Source organism: Gobio gobio, assembly GCF_949357685.1.
Source record: "Gobio gobio genome assembly, chromosome: 15".
NCBI classification, from domain to species: Eukaryota; Metazoa; Chordata; class Actinopteri; order Cypriniformes; family Gobionidae; genus Gobio; species Gobio gobio.
Genome location: NC_137108.1, coordinates 22,481,852 through 22,507,323, shown reverse-complemented (window position 1 = coordinate 22,507,323; position 25,472 = coordinate 22,481,852). Strand labels below are relative to the sequence as shown.

Sequence of the window (25,472 nt, the reverse complement as noted above, 5' to 3'; positions counted from 1 at the left end):
TTTGTGCTTTTTTTATGTTTTGTTTATTGCAGTGGACTGCACCACAGAAGTTCCAACCACCATTCCCTCCACTACAGCAAGTAAGACAAATGTGACTTTATCGTACTGTGATTTAAACATTGGATGGATGGATTGATAAGTAGATAGATACCTCAGAATGTATTGTGACTAAATTGAACTGTATCTTCTAGTTGTTCATTTGGGAGTGACTAACCTTTGGGTGGACGAGGAGACCCACTTCAGTATGCAAGTGAACTGGGAGGTGCTGGACTCAGACGTGGAGCAGTACAAAGTGACATATGTCAGTGCAGACCGCACAGAAGAGACAGTGAGTAAACATAACCACAGCACACATATCCATAATGTTAATATAACAACACAAGGGCGAGCTCACTCTTTGTCATCATCTTCTTTCTGTCTCCTTGAACAGTTTAGCTCCACTCTCTTCTCCATATCAGAGTGCATAAAGAGGGCAACACACAATTGTCTTATTTGTGTCCCAGTGAGGCTGTTATTTCATAAAGCTACCTATATTACTCTTGCGCTATTACAAATATAACAGAAAAATGTATTACCTCTGTGCTGTTGGACTCCAGGCTTATCATATTCCTTCGGGTAAGTGAAGTTGAATGATGCAGCAGTGCTGCAGTGTTGTCTGTTGCAAGGGCATATCTTGCTCAAAGTGACCTTTTTAAATGCATGCCCCTGTACTGGAAACCCCCCTTGTCTCATTCTGCAGTGATTCCTGCAGTGTATAATCATACATTGATGAATTGCAGGAATGAATTCAGTGAATTCAAATTCATGGCCGTTCCTCTGATGTGGGATTATGCTTTTTTCCATAGCATCTGGCTGACTTTGCCGCAGCCTTGGTCTGGCACGGTTAAACTCTTTCATGGCTTAAAGTTACACTCAGACTCTATGGTGACTCGTCGCCCCCGACTGTACAGAATATCGACCTCTTCTGGGTTGTAATTCTCCTGGAGATTCATTGGGGGTCAAACTATAAAGGAGATGGATAAAGGAGATGGGACTGGGAAAAGAGAAATTCTATTATCTTTTCAAGTGCCATTTAGGTCACTGAGCAAAAAGTGAGAAGTAGAGAGAGAACATCTAAGAGGGATAGTAAAGGAGAACACACCTCATTTGAGGGAAAGTTCTAGCAAAGTTCAAAAAGACGATATCCTGCATTCAGGTTTCAGCACCACATATTGGCGGACAGCTCCGCTAATAAGAGTTATTCTGCTCAACTTGGAGTACCGCTCACCAGAATTGGGGAGCTAAATCTCACCGACTTCTGAATGGTAGTGTATTTAGAAAAAAAAAAGATTCAGTTCTTTGTGTAAAATTGTGTTAATTACTGATTTTACTGGTTATCTCTTCATCACGGCACCTATTAGTGGGTGGGATATTAGGCAGCAAGTGAACATTTTGTCCTCAAGGTTGATGTGTTAGAAGCAGGAAAAATGGGCAAGCGTAAGGATTTGAGCGAGATTGACAAGGTCCAAATTGTGATGGCTAGACGACTGGGTCAGAGTATCTCCAAAAATGCAGCTCTTGTGGGGTGTTTCCGGTCTGCAGTGGTCAGTATCTATCAAAAGTGATTCAAGGAAGGAACATTGGTGAACCGGCAACAGGGTCAAGGGCGGCCTAGGCTCATTGATGCACGTGGGGAGCAAAGGCTGGCCCGTGTGGTCCGATCAAACAGACAAGCTACTGTGGATGGCTGGGTGTGTGTGCGTTGCTTACCTGGGGAACACATGGCACCAGGATGCTCTATAGGAAGAAGGCAAGCCGGGGCAGTGTGATGCTTTGGGCAATGTTCTGCTGGGAAACCTTGGGTCCTGCCATCCATGTGGATGTTACTTTGACACGTATACACCTACCTAAGCATTGTTGCAGACCATGTACAACCTTTCATGGAAACGGTATTCCCTGGTGGCTGTGGCCTCTTTCAGCAGGATAATGTGCCCTGCCACAAAGCCAAAAATGGTTCAGGAATGGTTTGAGGAGCACAACAACGAGTTTGAAGTGTTGACTTGGCCTCCAAATTCCCCAATCTCAATCCAATCGAGCATCTGTGGGATGTGCTGAACAAACCAGTCCTATCCATGGAGGCCCTACCTCGCAACTTACAGGTCTTAAAGGATTTGTTGCTAACATTCAATACTTTTTAAAATACAAACATACAATCATAATACAGTCAGTGAAACAAATTTTGTGCTTCGCAAATTTTTCATACTTTTCCATGGAATGCTGGAAAACAATGATAAGCTATGTCATAAATTGGAAACAGCCCCATACTTGGATGGTCTCAGGATGCTTCACTGTTGGCACGACACAAGACTAATGGTAGCGTTCACCTTTTCTTCTCTGGACAATTGATTTTTCAGATGTCCCAAACAGTAGGAAGGGGGCTTTATCAGATTAAATAGCTTTGCACCAGTCTTCTGCTGTTCAATCCTTGTACTTCCTGCTGAATTTCATTCTGTCCTTTTCCTGCAGAGAAGTGGCTTCTTTGCCGCTCTTCTTGACACCAGGCTGTTGTCCAAAATTGTCCTACTGCTAATACTAGACTATTACTTGTCACTTACCCATGTGCTGATGATATAATTAGTGAAATTATGTTTGCGGCAGGGCCAAAAAACAGTGGAATTTGTGTTTTTGAGACAAAGTTCTCCTTTTTTGGCCAATGAAGCGTTTTTCAATTATAAAATGCATCTAATCACTGCACAAAAATTTAGAAACAATATGAAACAACACCACAACAACTGAAGCAGCAAAGTTAGCAAACATTTATGTCACTGCCAAAACTTTAGTCCAAATGTAAAACTCATACATTTAAAATATTGGACATTTGAAGCCTTTTCCATAGCAACCTCTTAATATTTGCATGGAAACATTCACTAAATTACTTTATTTGACTTATTTGTAGTCTGTTCATCGATAGCGCACTCACACAGAGGAAACCACTCCACATAATGCAACCCAACATTTCATTATCAACAAGCAATGGACTGCCATGATTGTGTGTGTGCGTGTGTGATTAATGGTGTGTCTGTGGTGAATGACTGCAGTGATTGGATGCTGACTAGAGAGCTGAGTGCTGGCTTTCTTAATTTCCATCCAGCTCCCTGAAGTTCAGTACACACAGATTTCTAGTCTTTTGGCTTATAACTCAGAATAGCTTTCATGAGAGATGATCAAACACACAAATATTTAGATGAAGAAAACTGATGAAGCCTTTGGAATCGTTTAGCTACTGTCTGGCATTTTATTTTCCCTTGACAGTCGCTCCATAAATACAGTAGCTGAATACAGAAGCTTTGAGAAAGTAAGTGCACCCCAGGTAACGTGTACATTTAACCAACCAGGGGTGCGTTTCCCAAAAGCGTCGTTAGCCAACTATGGTCGCAAGTTCCGTCGTTATCAGCATAGTTCCACAAGTCAGTGTTTCCCGAAACCATAGTTCCAACAAATGTATCACTACGTATGCAGAGCTGCCTGAGCCCCTCGGGAAAAAGTTGTTGAGAAATAAAATATAGAAATATAGAAAAGAAGGTGACTTGACTTGAGGCGTATGAGTCTGAAAAATAGATTTAAAGCCATCATTCTACTGTACATACAGTAATACTTAAGGAAATGCTTCACAAAATGCGTCAGAAAGTTAACCATTAAAAAGACTGTATAAATCTAGTCTGAAGAAGCCTCTGCTCTCCAAAAAAAGAATTGAAGTTTGCCGTTCAACACCTACGTGAAGAACAGGGCTTCTGGACAAATGAGTCAAAGGACAGATTTGAGCATTTGAGAATAAGAAACTCATCCCCACAAGCACAGTAGTGGGAGTGTATTTTGCAGCATTTTTTTCAGGCTGCAAATAATGTCATAACATCAACTATGAATTCCACATTTTACCAAAGAGTGCTTGAAGACAACGTGAGGCCATCTGTAAAAAAAGTATGTGGACGTTTCTGAATGATCGACTCCAGAGTCAAAGTCCAGATTGCAAAACAACATAATAGCTGTGGTGGGACTTGTATGGTCAATGTAAGAGACTGATGGACAATTATAAGAAACACCTACAAGAAATTATATCTGCCAAAGGGGGCAAAAGTAACTACTAAATGTAGGGATGTACATATTTTTTTTTTCTAATGAGATATTTATAGATACTACAGTTTGGGGTATTTTTTTTATGTTTTTGAAAAAAGTCTCTTAGGCCGCGTGTCCACCAAAGCGTTTTTTCACGCAGCTGGCTGGCGTATTCACTTGTTTTTAATGGGAGCGCCACGTTTTTAGAACGCCATGAACGTAACGAGGTGCTGAGCGAGTATTTCACGCTCAAGCGCTGAGAGCTCAGCGTTTAGTACACGTCGCCGAGAGTTGAAGAATGTTCAACTTTGTGCAAAACGCAGCGCTCACCACTGTCACTTTTCACCCAGCCATCCAATCACAGTGGAGGAGGGGCGGGACAAATACAACACCGACCAACCGCCACATTCTGCGTGTACAACGTCAACAGATAGAAACAAGCAGTATAATAACGGAACAAAGAGCCAGAGCAAATACTTTACATTGTATCAACATTTTTATATAGAAGCCATACAGAAACAAACTATCTGTGAAATGAGATAATAGTAACACTTCCGTGGTTCCCTTTCGAGGGAACTCGCACTGCGTCAGAACAACGAATTTGGGGACACTCCCTAAGCAACAGCGTGTCTGAAGTATGAATGAAACTATCCCAATCCTGATTGGTGTTGCGTCATGACGTAGCTGTGACGGCATACCGGAAGATACATAAGGGGAGCCGGCGCATAGTAACGGCAGTTATCGCTCTTCAGCATAGCGCTCTGTGTTTTAAACTGTCTGTCTATTTGGTGTTGTTTGTCACAAAAAAGAATATATATAAAGTATGGCGACTCCGGGCGGGCAATACTAGCGTTTTGTGCACCCGTGTCCCAGTTATATGTCGGGCACGGACACACATATGCTTTGTGTACAGTGCCTGGGCGTGCAGCACGCTAGGGCGGCTTTCGAGGAAGCCGCCCGCGGCGGTTGTGATAAGCTGCCGCTCAGGGTGCTTAGCTCGCGGCTGGCCATGTTCGATGAGGCCGGCCAGTCTCGTGAGCCCTGTGGATCGGTCCCGCATCCGCCGAGGCAGTGCGGCGAGGCCGGTCATGGGGCTCACGGATGGACATGTCAGCGAGACTTGGGACTGCTGAGGCATCTTCCCAGTCTTTGTCTGACAGTTCAGATGTTCTCCTTCCCCGTGTGGAAGCCCGCGCTGCGGCTTCTTCCCCCGGGGCGGAGGACCCGATGCTTGAGCGGTCTGATTCTGAGGAATTAGACGTGCTCAGCATCAAGGCAGTCGAAGTTATAACGAGAGCTCGCCACTTCTTATATGCAAGATTCAATCTCACGATTGCCAAGGCAGCGCGCAGGTTATGGGTCTGCAATTAAAGTGAACACACGCGATCGGTGTGCATGGGATACTGGTTGGCTTAACGGGCTATAGCCACGTTGCTGAGGCAACGTGTGGTTTACGAGTCCGTATAGTACGATAAAACAGTATCGCCTGATGATTATGGCTGCATTTAAGTCTGAGGATTTAAATTAAATATGATCTGACTCTGCGGCGGCTCCTCTTATGTATCTTCCGGGTATGCCGTCACAGCTACGTCATGACGCAACACCAATCAGGATTGGGATAGTTTCATTCATACTTCAGACACGCTGTTGCTTAGGGAGTGTCCCCAAATTCGTCGTTCCGACACAGTGCGAGTTCCCAATCTCAGGGAACAAGGGTTATATACATAATCCGAGCAGATTTACCATATCATAACAAGCAAAGCGTCTCAACTGAAAAAACGCTGTGCTGCCAAAATGCTCTCAAGCGCCCACAGCGAGGTGTTTTTAGTGTTTTCACATAATCCTTCAGAAAAATTGTAATAGTCACTTTCGATCAATTTCATTCAACCTTGCTGAAAGTAAATATTAGTGTAATTCGTTAAATTGATGTCCAGGGCCGGCTCTGTAAATCTGGGGGCCCTAAGCAGGATAATTTTGGGGCCCTGCCTTGCAGTGAATAATGGAGTACACACCAGTGAACACCAGCAACTGTATACAATCTAACACTTACATATTTAATCTGTATATCTTTTAACATGATTGCCTACAATTATTTTACTGCTTATTAAAGTACACTCACTGAAACAGTAAAAGTAACGATTATAGATTTGCAAATTTAAGGTCAATTTGTTGTAAACAAATAAATATTAATAATTTAGCATTAACAATATATAGCTAACTTACAACATTAGCCATAGTGGTATGCGGCTCGCTATGCTCTACTGAAGCAGCAGTAGAGTCACCTCCTCCAGCTGTTGAGATTACAATATAATTAATAATAAATACAGTATGCAGAGTAGATAAAACACATTCATTTTAAATTAATATTAAAGTACAATTAGACAACATAGTGAATTATGATTATAAAACTACATTTTTTATTGGCAAGAGGAAAATTAGCTATGTTGAAGTTGCGCACAAAACTATTCAAAAGAAAGGCAGTGGGAAATATTTACTTGTGTCAGCCTCCTGAAATGTTTCTCCACGACCACCAAAATATTTAAGAATGGCTCCTCCTGAGAAAGTGACATTTAGTTTTTTACAATTATGTTAAGGGTAAATTAAAAGAAATCCAATGTTAAATTATATTATTTAATTATTGGTTGATTAACTCTTACATACTGTTCATATTTTAAACCTTCACAGCATGGAGTGAGATATTTTTTACCTTTTATGATTACATACAGTAATACATTCACTGTAAAAAAAAAATCAGGTGCCCAATTGAAAGTTTTCTAGTGAGCGATCACATCTAAAATTTTCAGTTGGCCAAATTTAATTTCTTGAAATTTAATTGAATTAAAATGCATCAATTCACATTAATTCAATTTGGCCAACTGAAAAATTTAGATGTGATCGCTCACTAGAAAATGTTCAATTGGGGACCTGCTTTTTTTTACAGTGTTCTTTACTAAAATTTACCACAAATCCATTTTGCTTTTAGGTGTCTTGTATCGATCATCATTCAATAATATTTCAGAGAGGACACTGTGTTTTCTTTAGGTTTAAATGGTCTGGGCGATTTAGCTTAACAATAGCCTATATAAAATATTTCATAATAGTATATAGATTAATATTTATTAATAATCTTTAATTGCCTATTCAATTAAGACCATAAGAAAAAGCTTGTATTTAACCGCTTTATTTTAAACTTCATTTTGATTTTGACTGTCAAATGATTGCTCTTTCTCTTCCTATTACTTTCTTTCTCTCGAATGTTCTTAAACTATTTTTTTATTGTAATAAGCGTCTATTGAGACAAAGATTTTTCGTTTTTTTCTTTCCCAGAACTAGTGTAGGTCATGTAACGTTAACTGTTAAAAAGAAAATACATTCATAGGAGGTGGGTCTGTCTCTACGCGGTCTGTAGCCCAGAGCTGGGGCCAACGGCTGGACCATAGCGCAAGCAATGTTGATTCAGCATAATCGACGGACAGCTAACGTTATGCTGCGTTCACACCAAACGCAAATAGAGTGTCTGGCGCGAGTGATTTGATTTCAATGTTAAGTCAATGGAAAGGCGCGTTGACGCGCGTCTAGAGGTCCCGCGGCGCGGAAGGCGCTTTTTGCGCGGTGCGAATGACGCGAATTGAGCGTCTTGCGTGATAAACTGCGGCGACGCTGGCGAGTGCAATCTGTAGTTAGGGGGCCCCCTAGTGGTGGCGGGGCCCTAAGCAGCCGCTTAGTTCGCTTATAGGGAGAGCCGGCTCTGTTGATGTCTGTACATTTAGTACTGTCCAAAGTTCCAATATCGATATGCCCATGGGCCCTATCATACACCAGGAGCGTCTCGGTCTCCAGGAACTGTCCATCACAAAAATGAACTGAAACTCTATAGGCTACTTGCCTCAGTCACGATAAGCAACAACAGGTGCTTTTTTTGCTAGTTTCAGCCTGACACTGTTATCATTTTCACATCCAGCGCCACGCTGTTTAAATAGCAAATGCACTCGTGCCATCTGTTCCCCCATGGGCATGCTGGTCTGAAAACCAGGTGTGTTCAGGCACATTGTTGGCGCGTTGCTATTTTGAGGCAACTGAAAAGGAAAAACGTCAATTTTTTTTTTGTATATGCGCCTATAGGCAGGTCCACAACACGTGTACACTTTGCTTATTACACACACAGTGATGCGCAGCAGCCCAACATTTTTAAATATGAAAAATTAACGGATTCCTCTCTGGAGAAGCGTTCGGTCTTTCCGCTCGCAAATTCATATATTGATAAAAAAGACAAAACTCTCTGAAGTGTACTACGGGCAGCAGTGGCTCAGTGGTTCATGTAGGTTGTCTACAAATCGGAAGGTTGGTGATTCAATCCCCGGTTCCACCTGACCAAGTGTCGAGGTGTCCATGAGCAAGGCAGCTGTTCCCGACGAGCTGGATGGCGCCTTGCATGGCTGACACCGCCGTCGGTGTATGAATGGGTGAATGTGAGGCAATATGTGAAGCGCTTTGGATGGCCATGGGTCTGTTGAAAGCGCTATATAAATGCAGTCCATTTACCATACTTACGTTTACAGCACTGTATATACACACATTTGTCTTTATACTGTATGATGATGGGGTATCTCACTGACTTCGGTTGTTTTTACAGTTTTTCTCAGTCACTTTGGTGCATTTCTCAGATCAGAATTGAAATTCTCAAAGCTTCCTGTTCAATCTTCACATCATTGTGTCACTTGTGCACATCAAAAAAGCAGTTTCTCATTTCTTTGAAAAGTTGCAAATGCTTGTGTACATCCATGCAAATGATTATGTACAATTTTCTGCTGTTTCCTACATTATCAGTTGCTTGTCATGTTGATCCAAATGTATTATAATGGGTCTCTGTTGAATAGTCTTACCCCCCACAACATTTAGGCATTAGTTCATAGCATAAGTCTTTACATGCAAAATGGTTGAACAAGTTGTCATAAAATGTCAAGCATATTTCTATACATTTCCGTTAGATGTTCACATTTCTACTTTTGTTTTTCTGGGGGTTTTTTTCTTTGTGCTATGCAGTGCTGTCTTTTCCTTTCTGTATCGCAATGACATGGTCTGTCAACAAATTACAGTACAAACAGTAAAAGCATAAATGTGAATCTTGTCCAGTCTCTTGCATTCAAACTCCCACATACACTAAGGTGTAACCTAAAATTTACAATAATTGTCATCAAAATTTTAGCCATATTTACATCAGAACATCCCTCCAGAGTACAGTTATATTGACAATATGACTAAGCAATTTGACTTATTCATACACAATGACACAAGGACTTGTCATTCTGATGGCACTGACATGTTCATGGACACAGATATTTACTTTTGAGAGATGAACTAAGGATTTTGAGCAAGAGACTGGCTTTTACAGGTAATCCATGGTGTTTCGCTATTTGTACGAATTGTTTTGAGAAATGCACTTGCTGTTTTGCAAATGTCGAGGATGATTCGAGAAATGTACCAAAGCGACTGAGAAAAACTATAAATTAAGCTAATTAAAAGTTTTATATACTAACCCTAATACTAAACATTCACAATTTCTGCATTATTCTTTTGTAAATTATTTACTTCTGTTATGAAGCTGTTTTCCACACAGAGACCTCAAGGACATTTGGTCCTACCAGAGATAGCAAAATGCATCCACACCCACACCGTGCTTGTCTGGCATTGAAAATTCTGCTCTTCTCCAGGTGTTAGTCTCGGGAAACAGAAGAAGCGTGATCCTGCAACCTCTCCTCTCAGACACAAGGTACAAGATCACAGTGACCCCTGTTTATGCAGATGAAGAGTCCACAGCACATTCCATGTCCTCTTCCGGCAAAACGCGTGAGTGTGATCGAACAAATGCTGCTGGAGTTATTGTAAATTAAATACATTACGGGCATCTCTTTAAAACGGATGCAGTTATGCTAATTGCATATTACGGTGGCATAATTACACAGTAACGATTTGAGTTGTCTCCTAGCCTTTGATATCATAAAATGAACACTTCAATACTGCTCGACTAATTTCAAATATTAAAAACGTACGCAATTCACACTTGCTAAATGTTTAACATGTTCTTGTGCAGCTTTTTAAATATTTAGTGTCTAGTTTATGCATAACGACCTGGGTTCAATTCCCAGGTTGGAATTAATGAATGTTTAATTCTGTTTTAATAAATCAGGTAAAAATACAACACTGTGCCAGTTAATGTATTACCAGGAGCGTGATATCAATTGGTTCCATGTTAGTTAGAGATTTCACTGAGTTAATTAATTTGACCTCAAAGCATGTGATAAACTTGCCATTTCCTGAGGCATATTCACTTCTAATCTTAACTAATCGCTTGTTAAAAAAATACCTGCTTTTTTCTTTCTTTCTTTTTTTAAAGTTCAATGAACCTAAATGGAGCCTCCAAGATATTTTTTTGTTCTCATGGGGTGTTTTATGACTCTTAAGAGGGGTCTATGACTCTTACTGATTTCCTGTTTGTCTTATAAACATGTACCTGCTGTTTTTCTGCAGCAGATATAAGTGCGTATTTGCTGAAAATAGATCCTCTTTCACCATAGCTCTAAGATACGGTTTATCATCACTGCATTTTGAAGTTAGACGGTCGGTCTTGCAGGCTCATAAACACACTCTTTAGCAGATTGAATCATATTGATTTCACCCATTAATAAGCATAATAAGTATTATCCATTCCTGCCCTGGTCTTCCCACACTAATGAACTGATCAAACCAGCTTGCTTTACTCTGATGGGATTGATTTTCGACAGCTTTCTTCCAGTGATCATCTTTAAATTACAGCCCATTGTCTGATTAGAGATGCTAATGTCACCTCATGTTGAACTTGAGATCAGTGTCTGCTAGTTGCCTTGGAAAACCTTTGCCCTTGTTTCTGATTGAGTTTGAGGTTGAATGAATTATCAGTGGGGTGATATTCTCTGTGGAGGAGTAGTAATTATGTGAAAACATAGACTTTTTGAGAGAATGCAGGGAATTAAGGGTTGAAACAATGCATTGATTTATTAATTTACCCTACTGTTCAAAATATTTTTTTTTTCAAATAAACTAATGCCTTTATTCAGCAAGAATGCATTGCATTCATCAAAAGTGACAGTAAGTGACAGTTGTTACAAATAATTTCAAATAAATGCTGTTCTTTTGAACTTTCTATTCATTAAAAAAATCATGGTTTCCACAAAAATATTACTCCCATTTTAAAATACTTTAAAATTTAAAATAGTTATTTTCACTGTATTTTTGATCAAATAAATGCAGCCTTAGTGAGCGTAAGATAATTTCTAAAAACATTTAAAAAACTTAACCAAACCCAAACTTTTCAACGGTAGTGTAAATACCAAATTGATTGAAATTCAATATATTTGTTTTAGCTCTGGTGAAGATTTATGCACTAAAATTGATTGAATTATAATATAATATAACATTTATATAACAAACATAACATTTTCAGTGGTATATGTATAATATATATATATATATATATATATATATATATATATATATATATATATATATATATATTATATATATATATATATATATATATATATATATATATATATATATATATATATATATTTAATAGTGATTTATTATTAATTATTAAATTTTATGATACAGTATGAAATGCCATTCAAATCACATGTGCTAGATTATTATGATCAGTAATTGAAATTAAATGACCACATTGCAAAAGCTAATCATCTTCTCTCTTCTGATTGGTTAGTGCCACTTTCTGGTCCCAGTAATCTCAGGGTGTCTGAAGAATGGTACAATCGCTTCCGCATCAGCTGGGACGGCCCTCAGTTCCCCACTATGGGTTACAGGGTCATCTACCAGCCTATCTCTGGTATGTACGTACACAAACACACACACACACACACACACTTCTGGTTCACTATCTTTGTGGGTACTCTTTGTGTAATATTCTTTTACAAATTGTATGTTCTATCCCCTTACACTAACCCTACCCCTAAATCTGCCCATCACACAAAAACTTTCAACAACAACTAATTTTGTTTGATTGAAGCTTGTTTCCTCATGGGGACCTCAATTTAGGTCCCCACGGTGACACGAGTCCCCATGAGTCAGTGTGCATTCAGGTTGAAGTCCATAGAAAATAGAAAAACTTGAACACACACACACACTCATATCTTATCCCTCCACAGTATACCTGCTCATGTCTGAAATGGATGTGTGCACAATCCCATGTAAAATACTACAAAATTCCAGACATAAATGAGGTATCCAAATAACTTTAGCAAAAAAGTCTTGAGACTCTCTAGACAAATATAGGCAGGTAGGATGAATTAATAGCAGCTTGTTGGGAGCAGTTGGAAAGTGCATTGGTAGGTGTAGATACTGACTCGTCTGCTGTTCCACGTCTGCTGTTCTGAATGTGACCGTTCTTCCATCTGCAGTCTGAGATTCAACTGTAAACAGAAGCTGTAATGTGGCCGCAGCACACCAGAGGTAACAAAAAAAAGTCACTCTACTCTGTTTTACACTGAAGTCCAACCCAATAAACCCCTTTATTCCATTTATCCCATCTGTGGTGGAGAGTAATGGCTTCTCCACCTTCATTTAATGCCCTTTCAAACTGCTTCCAACAGCTGCTAATAATTCATCCCACCACTGGTCATTTCTACTGTCCAGAGCTCATTTTCAGTGTGTCTTTTTGTGTGTGTTGTTAAAGGGGAAGGGTTTGCTTGTTCTCATTTCTTTTTCAGATTTAGTTTTCCCTGTTTTTATGTGATGGTTATTGTGTAATGCTATGATTATACCAGTAATTGTCTGTGAGATCCACCCTTTCTAGAGGCATCACATCGTCGGGATGTTTAGTTTGTGACAGCCAGAAGACATCACTTTAGTTTTGAAGTGTGTTCTTAAATGAGTCATGAACAGCATTTTTTAAAGGTCCACTCATGTCTTCAAGATATTTACATAAACATCCTAATTAAGAAGTAATAAGCTATTTTCTATCCTGTTTTTGACCCTCTCTCTCGACCTGTGTTTTAAAAAAAAATTAAACATGTTTTAATGTCTTACTGATGTCAAAGCAGGTGATGCTCACTAATGTTCAGGCTTGCAGTGAGCGGTTTAGATCAAAACAATAACAAAAGCAGCGTCTTGTACATGTTTTTTCCTGTATCTGGTAATCCAACGCATAAACGCCCATAAATGCCGAAGCAAAGGAAAGAACAGCAAATCACAACTATCACAAATATGACTGTGGCGCTACAGTATAAATGCTCAGTACATATCAAAATATCTTTATTAGTGACACATGGTAAAAACACTGTTGCTCACACTTGTGTGTTGTGACATTACTGTTGGATCCAATGTTGCTGCCCACCTACCTCGATGTTGTCTGACATGGTTTAGAGGGCAAAACGGAAGCTTTCAGTGATGAGGATGTCCCTTGGGAAAGGTCATTCGCTAAATTCCTTTCCACCCGAGACATCCACCCATATCCCTGCTTGCTCAGCCCCTCTACATTCTAATAACTCAAAGTCGAATGGAGCACGCAGGCAGAGTATGGATGTCTCCACGCAACTAACACCTCAGTGTCCTGATCTGGGAAAAAGGTAAGGCTCACTAGAGCTGCAGACTTATGACTCTGCATATACCATTCAACCTTTTCATGCTTCGAGTCTGACCAGTTTAAACTGTCTGGCTTTCATCAGCTCATCATATTCAGCGGTTTGCTGCATCGAGCAGGAAACAGATTACAGTACTTGTATTATTACTTACAACCTTTTCTACAGACACCACGTCTATTATAACAGAATCAAAGATGAGCAATGACTCCTTGATTTCTGTGGAAGAAACCACTGAGCGGGCTTCCGCTTCTGACACAAAGACAATGGAGCATGTGGGAGAGAAACTCCCTCGCGTTCCACTACTAGCTCCTTCTGAGATTCCCACGATCGTAGCCTGTGCACTGCCGCAGCAAATACGAAGCTAGAGTCGTGGGGCTCAAGACTTGACCATCACCAGGCGTTAAAAAAAAACGGGCACGGAGGAACACAGAGCTTCAATTGTCTGCTTGCCATTATTCTGCTTACCTTCTATCCTTTCTTCACACCGTAGACAGTAAAAAAATATGGATGACGCGTCTTCACTACCTTCCACTGAAGAAAAGTGAAGCCAGCAATGTCCGAATATGGCGCGGACATCTTTCGCTTATTTGGGACCTGAGTCTGCGCAATAGTGAACGTGGGACCGGAGTCTGGAAGTAGAGTCGATAGTCGATAGTCCGGAGTCGATATCAAAAGCCTGCCCACACTCTCGCAGATGCAGAACAACTCATTATGTCGGTGTGAAATAAACAGTTATGGAAATGTAGAAATTAAAGCTAAAGCTCCAATCTCATCCCAAAAATCCTGAAAAAAGTCAGTTGGTTGCTCAGAGAAGCTGTCAATCTCAGCTGTCAAGCATGACGTCACACCCCTGTTTTTATAGCATCAAATAACTAACTAAAACCAAACCTATTTAAAAAAAGATCTTGAAATGACATCAGCATGCCTAAATTGACAGAAACCATCAATGTTTAGTTTGTCCCACGTCCCATTATATTACACGGAGAGGGCGGTGTTTATGAGCTATACTGTGACCAACCACCTGGGGCGATTGAGATGCTTTGGCTTCACTTTTCAGGACTTGTGCGGCACGCTTGCTTCACACACTGCTATCTTCACACAGCATTCAAACAAGCGGCTTCCTGAAGACAAATTAGCTGATGATGTGATCTCAAGTGCCCTTCTTATACGCTGATGCACACCTTGCGTCGGCCATTGTATGGTGTGTTTGCACACGTGCCTCAGACACCGGGTTCCGCGAGGGTGCCTCTCTTTAGCGTCAGCAGCTGACTCAGCGTAGAAGTTCCCCCCGAAAAGAAAAGGAACAATTCTTCAAAGTTTAGATTAATTTTGAAAGAAAGAAATTCATACAGGATCAACATGAAAATGACTACATTTTTGTTTTTGGACTAAATAATAATTTAACATATGAACTATGCTAGTGTTTTTTCATTTACATTTGGAATTCCTAATATTAATAATAATAATAATAGCAAAAACAACTCATTTAAAACTGAATTACTTGACTAATATTATAAGTGTACTTCCAGCAAAAAAATGTTTTTGTCACTTTTTTCTGTAAGGTTACTCGGATTGTTTTCAGCTCTTGTCTCTGCCCTGTGCACAGTGTCAGGTCGGGCTCTAGAGACGTTTGTAGGGGATGATGTAAACACCCTGCTGATCCTCAATCTGTTGAGTGACACAGAGTACAGCGTTCAGGTCATCGCCTCCTACACCACCGGATCCAGCCAGCCCCTCACCGCCAAGGGCAAAACACGTGAGTCTCTATACTCTATACTGCTGCACCATCCCATCAGATTCATAGAAGTAATTTGCCTGCTTTGTGATCATCCTTGCTAATACGTTTTTTTTTCTTTCTATTATAATATGCAACAGCGATAATATGGCTATATAAGTGGACTAGCGAGGACCATCCCTTTTGTCTGTTAATGAAACCTGAAGGCGATCTTTGATAGGCAGCCAGCTATAAATATATCAACATTCAGACAGACAGCTCCAGTAATGACAGTCCTTTGCATATAAATTTGATATCGCCAGGTACATCACAAAGTAATACCTGTTTTAGCGATTCTCATCAAAAAGCAAACAGATTATGTTTTCTCGGGTAGTGCTGAGGCCATCCATCAGAACACCGTGGTGTCAACATCCCACTATCAGTCACCACTGTCTTGTTTCAGTCTAGTCAGATAAACAGACACAATGCTTACAACACCTGCGTCTGTAACTGGCAGGCCGCTATCACAGAAAAACATTCATAATAAGATCATAATATATAAGGCATGTTATATAAAATATTTTCATCTGGGTTCATCCTGTTACTTCCACAATTAAGGGTGTAAACAGTACTGAGAAATTTTCGGCAAGTTACACACTCACACACATATATTACATATATATAATAATATACACCCATCAGGTAACATAACATTATGACCGGTGAAGTGAATAACACCCAATTCCCTTCGATTCAGTTAAGTGATGTACCAGTTAGGGCTGCTTGCTTATGGCAAAAATCACGATTATTTAACATGTTTATTGGTGGGTGATATGATCAAAGTCTTATTTCATGATATGAGAAATTTTAAATGTCACTGAAATTTCACAATTATCGATACTTCGGCAACAACTAATACTAGGTTAATTAATGTAAGTAAAATTTCTCAAAACAGTTAGAAGACAAGTAAACAGTATGCTAATGACAAACAAAACCAACAAATAATACAAAAGAACAAAAAATACAAATTAAATAAATAGTGCTTTAGATTTTTCAGGAGATGTACTAACAATGGTATTCAGATAAGTAATAGCCTACAACATAAATTGAATAAAGTAATCAAATGTAAAATAACACAGCTGTATACATTGACCTCTAGGAGTCTGAGCTGTTTTGGGGCCCTTTAGAAGTTTTGACATGCTCTGACATTTGTGCATTTTTCAGTTGCTTATAAACACATTAATGCCAAAAGTGTAATTACACTGTATTCAGCACAAACTGGGCTACCATATGGGCAACATGTATGTACATGCTTGTATTTTTGAGAGAATAATGTTTATGCATAACATTTGTTTTTGTTTAGAGTTTTTGCTTTAAACTGGTGTGAGAATCATTGAGCCTACTCATTCACATAAAACAATATATTCATTTACATTTTGTAAAACACTTTTTCTTTACTCAGGCCTTATGCGAGTAGGCGTGAACGTCCATGAATAATAATTAAATGAATAATGATCTCTCCTGGGAAACAAAGACCTGCATAATAATGAGCTGCATAATAAATGAGCTTTAGGTAGGCCTACTAGATTTTAGGTTTACTAGATAAGTATAGTAACAGTAAAAAAAAGTAGTTTTCTGGGGGAAAAATCTAAATGTTTTTTGCTTAAAGTTTTTACTTAAAGGAAGCTAAATTATCTGCCAAAAAAAGAAACAAGATTTCAATCAGAAATGTTTTTGAAGGAAGAGCTAAAAAAACAGTAATATTGTGACACTGAACATTGGCTCACTCATTTCAATGGCAAATATTTTCTGAATAATTTGTAAACAATCAAATACACACAATACTCAAATATCATTTTGAGCTTCAGTCAGAAACATGTGGAATGCATGAGCCAGCGCTAAGGCTATTGTCTGCTATATTGGTATCAAATATACTAATATATTTATTATACCAGTCTGTTATATTATATCAAATATATTAAAAACATTGATTAAAATTAAGATACAATTTATACAAAACGAAATTCAGTTTAAAGAAAGCAATTAACTTTCTAAAAAAAACAAAAAAACAACAACATAGGGTATAATATTTAAACATCAATATGAAGCAAAATTCGTTTTAAAAACATTGATTAATATTAAGATACAATTTATACAAAACAAAATTCAGTTTAAAGAAAGCGATTAACTTTCTAAAAAAACAACAACAACAACATAGGGTATAATATTTAAACATCAATATGAAGCAAAATTCGTTTTAAAAACATTGATTAAAATTAAGATACAATTTATACAAAACGAAATTCACTGTGAAAAAGGTAATTAATACTCAAATATAATTTCCATCTTAAGTTCATTTATGAGACGCGTGCAATGCAGCGCTAAGGCTATTGTCTGTTATATGGACTTCTTATAAAATAAGAAGCACTATATTAAAAACATTGATTCAAATTAAGATACAATTTATACAAAACGAATACAGGCCAAATAAATCTTGTCTAAACAGTCTTGCCATGTTGCATCAGGATTTATATTTAAACAGTCTTTTTGCGTTTCATATTCACAGATGATAACTGAATAAACTTACCACAATGAGCTCAGAATCAGCTTTCCGTGAGGAGAATTATTCCAGGATTATTACTCAAAGCGATGTATCTGAACCATAGCTTCACTAGTTGTGTTTGCATGAGTTGATGTGTGTGTGTGGTCCGTGGGCGTGGCCGCATTAGCAGGTAATGAGTCAGTAATGAGTTGACTGATATCTCCCACTTTTCACACAGCTTACATAAACACAGAATATTTGTTTTCGTTTTGATCTACATGATTTAAAACCTGACATTTCAACGTTTCTTTAGACATATGTCTCATGTTTGTGTGTCAAGGTTTCACTAAGCTACAGGTCATTTTCTGAAGAGAATCAGATTAGACATCATTGAGAAAGAGGCTGAAGATCGCGAATCATGTTTGTTTCCCTTATTTTGCAAAAAGCACAACAATTTGTTTTTATTGTGACTGTACACACAAAAAAAAGAAACTTAACAGAATATAATGATGTATATAACTTGAGTTATTTGAGTTTCTTTGGCACTGAAAAGAAAAAAAGAGAGCCGATCACGCTGGCGCGACCGCCGACTCGAGGGGGTTAAATATAGATTAAACCTTATTTAAAACTACAGCTTATTCATTCAAGAGCAGTGAATGATTTTATCTTTGTCTGTTCTTGTTTGATTAACATGAATGACTGCAGCAGTCATGTGGCTGCTATCACTTTAAGAGCTGCACGGACCCAATATACTGTTACACACGCGCTCTTTCTCAGTGTTTACATTCATTTATACAGTTATTCAGTTATACATCCATGTAGACATAACCGACTGTGTTTATGAGGATACTTACCAAACTGGCATTTCGACGTATCTGAAGCCCATAGTATACTTCCCTTATCGGCATTCCGCCCTGTCTCGGAGTGTGCACACAGGAGGTCGCCTAGGGAACAGCGTCTCTTTCAAGGCTTAATGCACTTTTAATAACACTGTTTAATATCAAGCACGCCCACATTTTTGCATTTTACATCACTCACTTATTTGGTTGATTTGGATGTTATGGTTGGGCTTTTAGGGAGGAACGAAAGCGCAATGCTGTGAAGGAAAGGATGTTGTGCTGGACGGAATGCGGCAGCTGCACAATAATCGTTTTACCTCGCTTATTTGATTTCATAATCATTGGAAGCCAAAATCTAAAGTGAATTCGAAATACGATTATTTGCACAGCCCTAGTAGCAGTGTTAAAAATCTATGATGGCTGTGCAGAAACTAGCTAGAGACAGTTGATGTAAGGATAAAGACAATTGACACAAAATGTCTGACACATAGCCAAGGGTGTTATGCCTTTTTAGGGGTCACCTGTGGCAGTCCTGCCTCACTTAGTGCCTTAGGCAAGAACACACGAACAAAGAAAAAAAGTATATATTATGTGGAAAATCTTGTAATACATGGTATTCAAGTGGTTGTAGTAGAAGTCAAAATGTTATTGATTAATGTATTAATGAATTTACTATATAAATAGCACAATTATAGCATATCAAATTTTATTTATTTATGTAGCCTAGCAAAATTGCAACGATCAAATAATAGATATTTGCTGCCACAGCATTTTAGACAAACAACTTTTTTACCGTCAATAACCTTGCTTGCTTTTATTATTATACTTCATTACTTAAGTTACATACACTTTTCAGAATCTACTTTGGCTATAAAGTCTAAAGGGGCTTTTGCCATCTCCTCTTCTGCATGTCAGATGTTATGACACCCTGAATTGTACCATTAAGCATGGACAAAACAGCTTTTAGCATGAACTATTATTCCATTCACACTCCGTGGCTTTATAAGGAACCTCCCATATTATCTCACCCTACACGATGACATCTGCATATACCGCCTGCTCTATGGGGTCCATCAATTTTTCATACGTTTTCTGTTTGACCTTTGAATAATTGAATGCACAATAATGGATTTCTTGTATTAGTACTATAAGCCAGAGGCCCTTTTTGCATGCATATAGTTCATTAAAATAGTTTATATAAGGAGGAAAGCTTGTCACATGCATTATTCAAAATCTTGACCACTGTGCACCATATGTTTTGTGCACAGTCCCCATTTTAATCTAAAATCTACCAATCACAAACGCGACTGACATGATATTCTGTTGTGTAGCGTGAATTTCAATGGACAGCTTGATTGCATAAATAGTTCCTTTTTAGGATCTGGCACTCATATCAAAGCTTAAAGGAGGACAATGTTCCACCACATGGACTTTTTCCAGAACAAGCTGAATTTGGGTTCACCACAACTTTTGGCATATAAAATGCGTGGGACCTTGTCTGTTGTGACATGGCCACAATTGTGTTTGTTTTCAAACAGTACAAGCTCCAAAGATGAGTATTGTTTCGTGTGACTAATGTGGACCATGTGCTGTGGCTTGGGCTTGTGTTTTAAGGGCATGCTGACCAAAAACGTGATAATTCCAAAATAAGCCTATTTTTCTGCTTTCAAATGAGTTTTCTTTCAGACAGCACATTCTGTGCGGTTTGCACAATGAGAAAAAGAAAAACAAAGAAAGACATGCTTAACGCCATTTGTGGCTTTTAAGTGGAGAGCGTATTTGTTAAAATCCTGTTTGAACCTCTCACTTTTCTCTCAGATGTGTTTTTCTAGCCATTAGTTTTGCCTGACTTGCAGTATTCAAAGAAATTTTATTCACAGAAATCGGAGTAGATCAGAAATGGACTGCTGGTTTCGAGAGAAATGAAGCCCACAGGTTTTACCTCATAACCTGCATCACAAAGGAGCCCGCTGAATACCCTATGGCTCATTAGCATTACTGTAATACATGTGCTTCTTTTTATTTTATAACATGAGTCTACATTAGAGAAGAAAAGCTCAAGGCTTCCCTCTCACTTGTACAACTTTTACATTTAAAAGCATTCTTACAGGTTTAGTACACTACTGTTCAAAGTTTGAAAAAAATTTGTCTATAAAGTTTTTTTTATGTTTTGAAAGAATGCATTTATTTGATTGAAACATACAGTAAAAACAGTAATATTGTGAAATATTATTACAATTTAAATATTACAACTTCTATTTAAATGTATTTTAAAATTGTATTTATCCTTGTTATGACAAAGCTGAATTTTCAGCATCATTACTCCTGTCTGCAGTGTCACATGACCCTTTCGAAAACATTCTAATATGCTGATATGGTGTTCAAGAAACATTCTTATTATCATCAATGTTGAAAATAGTTGTGCTGCTAGCCCGCTAGAAATTTTACATACCCAGAATGTTCTCAGAACATCCCCGCTGGTGTCAATGCATGCAGATCAATAATACTGTTGAATATTAAGTGTCCCCAACTAAGCAATCACAACAACTGCACTACCTGTGGTTGTTTTCAGAGATGGTAATAGACGTTTTATACTTGTGCTACAATTGTGTGGCCTGTGCTTCAAAACTTTCAACCTCTGGATCACCAGTGCTATGTGCAAAGTTTACGTACATCCCTGGTTTATTTGAAAACAGGATAAAGATATTAATTTGTGTTATATTATATTATATTATATTATATTATATTATATTATATTATATTATATTATATTATATTATATTATATTATATTATATTATATTATATTAATTATATTATATTAATTATATTATATTATATTATATTATATTATATTATATTATATTATATTATATTATATTATATTATATTATATTATATTATATTATATTAGATATTATTTTGACAGTGTATATCATTGCTGCATTTTATTTACATATGTGAGCTTTATTGCAATATTTTCATGCAGAGTATCTGTGTATTTCACATATGTTTGTTTTCTTCTTTCTCTTTGCAGTGTTCCTGGGAGTGAAGAATCTCAGCACAAAACAGGTGCTCAGTACCAGCATGTGTGCCCAGTGGCAACCTCACCACCATGCCTCCTTCTACAGAGTCGTAATTGAGTCAATGCTGAGTGAGTGGCACACACGCATGCGCGCACGCACGAACGCACCCACACACACACACACACACACACCTGGTTTCCATGTTTTATGGGACCGTTTCATAGACATAATGATTTTTATACTGTACTGTATCTTCTATCCCACTACACTAACCCTACCCCTAAACCTACCAATCACAGAAAACTTTTGCATTTTTACATGAAAAAAAACCATCACTGAGTATGATTTATAAGCTATCTTCCTTATGGGGACCAAAAAATGTCCAAAGGGACCAAAATTTTGTGTCAATAATATAGGGTTTACAAGGACACACATGCACACACACTCACACACCCACACACCCCCACACACACACACTACTCAAACAAATTGTTAATGCATTGCAGAACAAAGCCATAAGCCAAACATACTCCCTGTTTTGCAATATTGACAATTTTGGTTTTGTTAAATTTCAGTTTCAGAGGTAATGGGATATTATGGCTCATTTCAGCACAGGCCTCTGAGCCTCTGGGCTGTTCAACAAAACTCTTTTTTTTTTGTATGCATATTGCTCTGCTGGCGTGTGACGTGGTTTTGATTCAAATTTAAAACAGCAGAGTCAAAAGCCCATTTCCCATTATTGCTTTTCTTATTCCTGCCTGAGACTGCCTCACCGGCTCAGCTTATCTCGCAATCCTGGAAATCTTCTGTTCTTCTTCCAGCGTGTGACTGCTCAGATGGCTACCAGCTCAGTAGTGCTATTAAAACCAGATCCTACTGGGGTGTGTGCATGTGTATAACGTATCTGAATGACAATCATTGCAGCAGAGTTCTCAAAGAGACACACAAGAACTATAGAAGAGATTAAACTATATACACTTTGCAGTTCTTTTTTTGGCTGCTGTAAATCCTGACAGATTTAATTCTCAAATATTAACCTGGTTGATTTGACTTTCAGATCATAATTTAAAAATACTTAATAATAGCTACATTTCTGATGTTCAGACTCTAGCTTTTCTGCCCTTTTAGAGATATAATCTCACTTCAATTAATAAAATAATTACCACAATTTTTTAGTTTTCTCAAATGGTCACTTTTGTTTTGTTACAAAAGATTGCTGTTTCAGATAAATGCTTTTAGTCATTATGGAAAAATGAAAATAAAAGTATCGCAGTTTCCGCAAAAAGTATTAAGCAGCACACTTTTTTCAACATTGTTAATAATTAGAAATTATTCTTGAGCACCAAATCAACATATTGGAATGAATTCTGAAGGATCATGTGCTGAAAATTCAGCTTTGCTATCACAGGAATAAACTACATTTTAAAATACATTCAAATAGAAAAAGGTAATTTGAAAATGTAGTAATATTTCAAAATATTATAATATTACTGTTTTTAACTGTTTTTTAACTTTGTCTTTTTTTTTTTTATATCAAATGCAACGCTTGGATAGCATAAGACAAAGCTAAGTTCAAAGCTAAAAAAAAAAAAAAAAAAATTCTTACAGGCCCCAAACCTTTGAATGGTAGTGTAAACACCAAATTAACTGATAATTAATAATCTTTTGAGTTCTTAGGAGGATGTTAAAAAGTCTGGGTGGGTAACAAAAATTTATTTTGGCGAACCTTTATGCACCAAAAGTGTATATAATAAATATAATATAATATAATATAATATAATATAATATAACATAACATAACATAACATAACATAACATAACATAACATAACATAACATAACATAACATAACATAACATAACATAACATAACATAATATAATATAATATAATATAATATAATATAATATAATATAATATAATAAAGCCATTTTCATCTGTCAGAATATTTTTTTTAAGCATTTTCTATCTTCAAATTTCTAGTGGAAAAAACAAATCTACTTGAAGAATTACAGATACAACCCGTTATTCTGTAGTCATGGTAAACTATGCCTACACAAATAAATCAAAACTACTGCTGAAATGTGTGTAATATGAGTAATATGAATGTGTGCATATTTCTGCAGCACTAAGATCCTCTTCTGACCTTCTTCTAGTCAAATAATGCCCAAACTTTGGTAACCAGTAGGAACAGCGGATTCATTATTTGCCATCTTGCTTGTAGTGAGAATTTGACTGTGGAATTTCAGCCAGACATATGAATCTTCAGTGCCGAGCGCTTGTGGTGTAGTGAAGCATTCCTGCTTGCAAATGCAGGGAAGAGAGGAACTGTCCTGCTTGTGCCAGAGATGTGACTGGACTGAGAAGTGCAGTTTGTTGAAACAAACGCTTAAAGGAGGATAGGTGTTTACTGAGCCGAGCAGCAGCACTTTCCAGCTACTTTTCCATAGAGCGGGAATGTAATAGGCAAATGTCACATCCATTGTTTGATCAGCTCAGCAATCTAATCATGTCGGAGCAAGGGAATATTGTTGTTGTTATCACGTTTCGGCGTCCATATTATCATTTGAAAATGCAAAGAAAATACCTTAATAAATCTCAGTTTTTTTGTATAATGCACTCCAGAGCTCCCCTTAAGATCTTGGTCTAAATGAGGGTGCTTTGGGAAATGTCTTATTAAACAAAACCTTTTAGCTGTTTTTTTCTCATTTAATATTGGTATAATACTGCTTCTGAACAGCCCAGCCATTTATATTCCCCATGGACACAGCTGTTTAATGCCAGACAAATTAAGATGTATGAACCAAGTCAAGCTGCTGGGTATTAATGTCTGCCATCAGAAACAAAACAAAGAGATCGATGAAAGAGATGTAGGAAAAGAGAAAACCAGAAAGAAAAAGAGTCCGCGTCAGTGAGAACACCTTCACATTTGGAAAGAAAATTCCACTCTTTTTCTTTCTTATCACGATGCACCCATTTCCCTGCAGTCTTCGGCCTCTGATTAAAGCGATTAAAGACCTTTCCGTTGAACTCTATGAGCTGAATACAAGGTCCCCCTTCCTGAGCTCAAGCAGCACTGGCCATTTTCTCAACTTTTGGAAAATAATTACAGCTATGAAAATGATAAATAGCAGTTCTGCTACCTTTTACCCTGAGATCTGAGTATCGGATTTCTTAAAACACGTTTTACTCATAGTTCCTTTCATTTAAACGACCAATTTGTGAGCAACAACACATGCCTTTTGAAAATAACAACACTTCGGCATGTTGCTGTGGTGTCGATTTCTGTCATTTCCAATTCCAGGCTTTGTTTATAGCCTGAGGACTCTAATGAAACAATCTCATTAATTAGCACAATTGTTTGCTTGAGGAAGCTGTTTTAATTGCATTTGACTTTGCTTTAGTTGTTGTTTGAATGGCGTTCCTGACGTTTTTACTCAACTCTGCCTCTTTATTTCGTAGACGATCAGAAACAGGAAGTGAGGCTCGGTGGCGGGGCATCCAGAGAGTGCTTCTATGACCTTTCCCCCAACACCCAGTACAAGATCAGCGTCTACACCCTTTTACTAGACACAGAGGGCCCTGCCGTCACCACCATGGCCACCACTGGTAAATATAGTCCGTTATCTA

The 25,472-nt window shown here is 37.9% G+C and overlaps 1 protein-coding gene across 1 annotated transcript in view; it reads left to right on the top strand.

Moving 5' to 3' along the window:
* The window catches only part of col14a1a (collagen, type XIV, alpha 1a), a 161,188-nt gene that overhangs the window by 72,108 nt on the left and 63,608 nt on the right, over window positions 1–25,472 (top strand). The window contains exons 18-24 of the mRNA XM_079836357.1: window positions 33–80; window positions 192–328; window positions 9,804–9,939; window positions 11,849–11,971; window positions 15,331–15,480; window positions 21,856–21,972; window positions 25,305–25,451. Coding sequence (XP_079692483.1) covers window positions 33–80; window positions 192–328; window positions 9,804–9,939; window positions 11,849–11,971; window positions 15,331–15,480; window positions 21,856–21,972; window positions 25,305–25,451 — 858 coding nt within the window. The remainder of the gene's footprint in view (window positions 1–32; window positions 81–191; window positions 329–9,803; window positions 9,940–11,848; window positions 11,972–15,330; window positions 15,481–21,855; window positions 21,973–25,304; window positions 25,452–25,472) is intronic.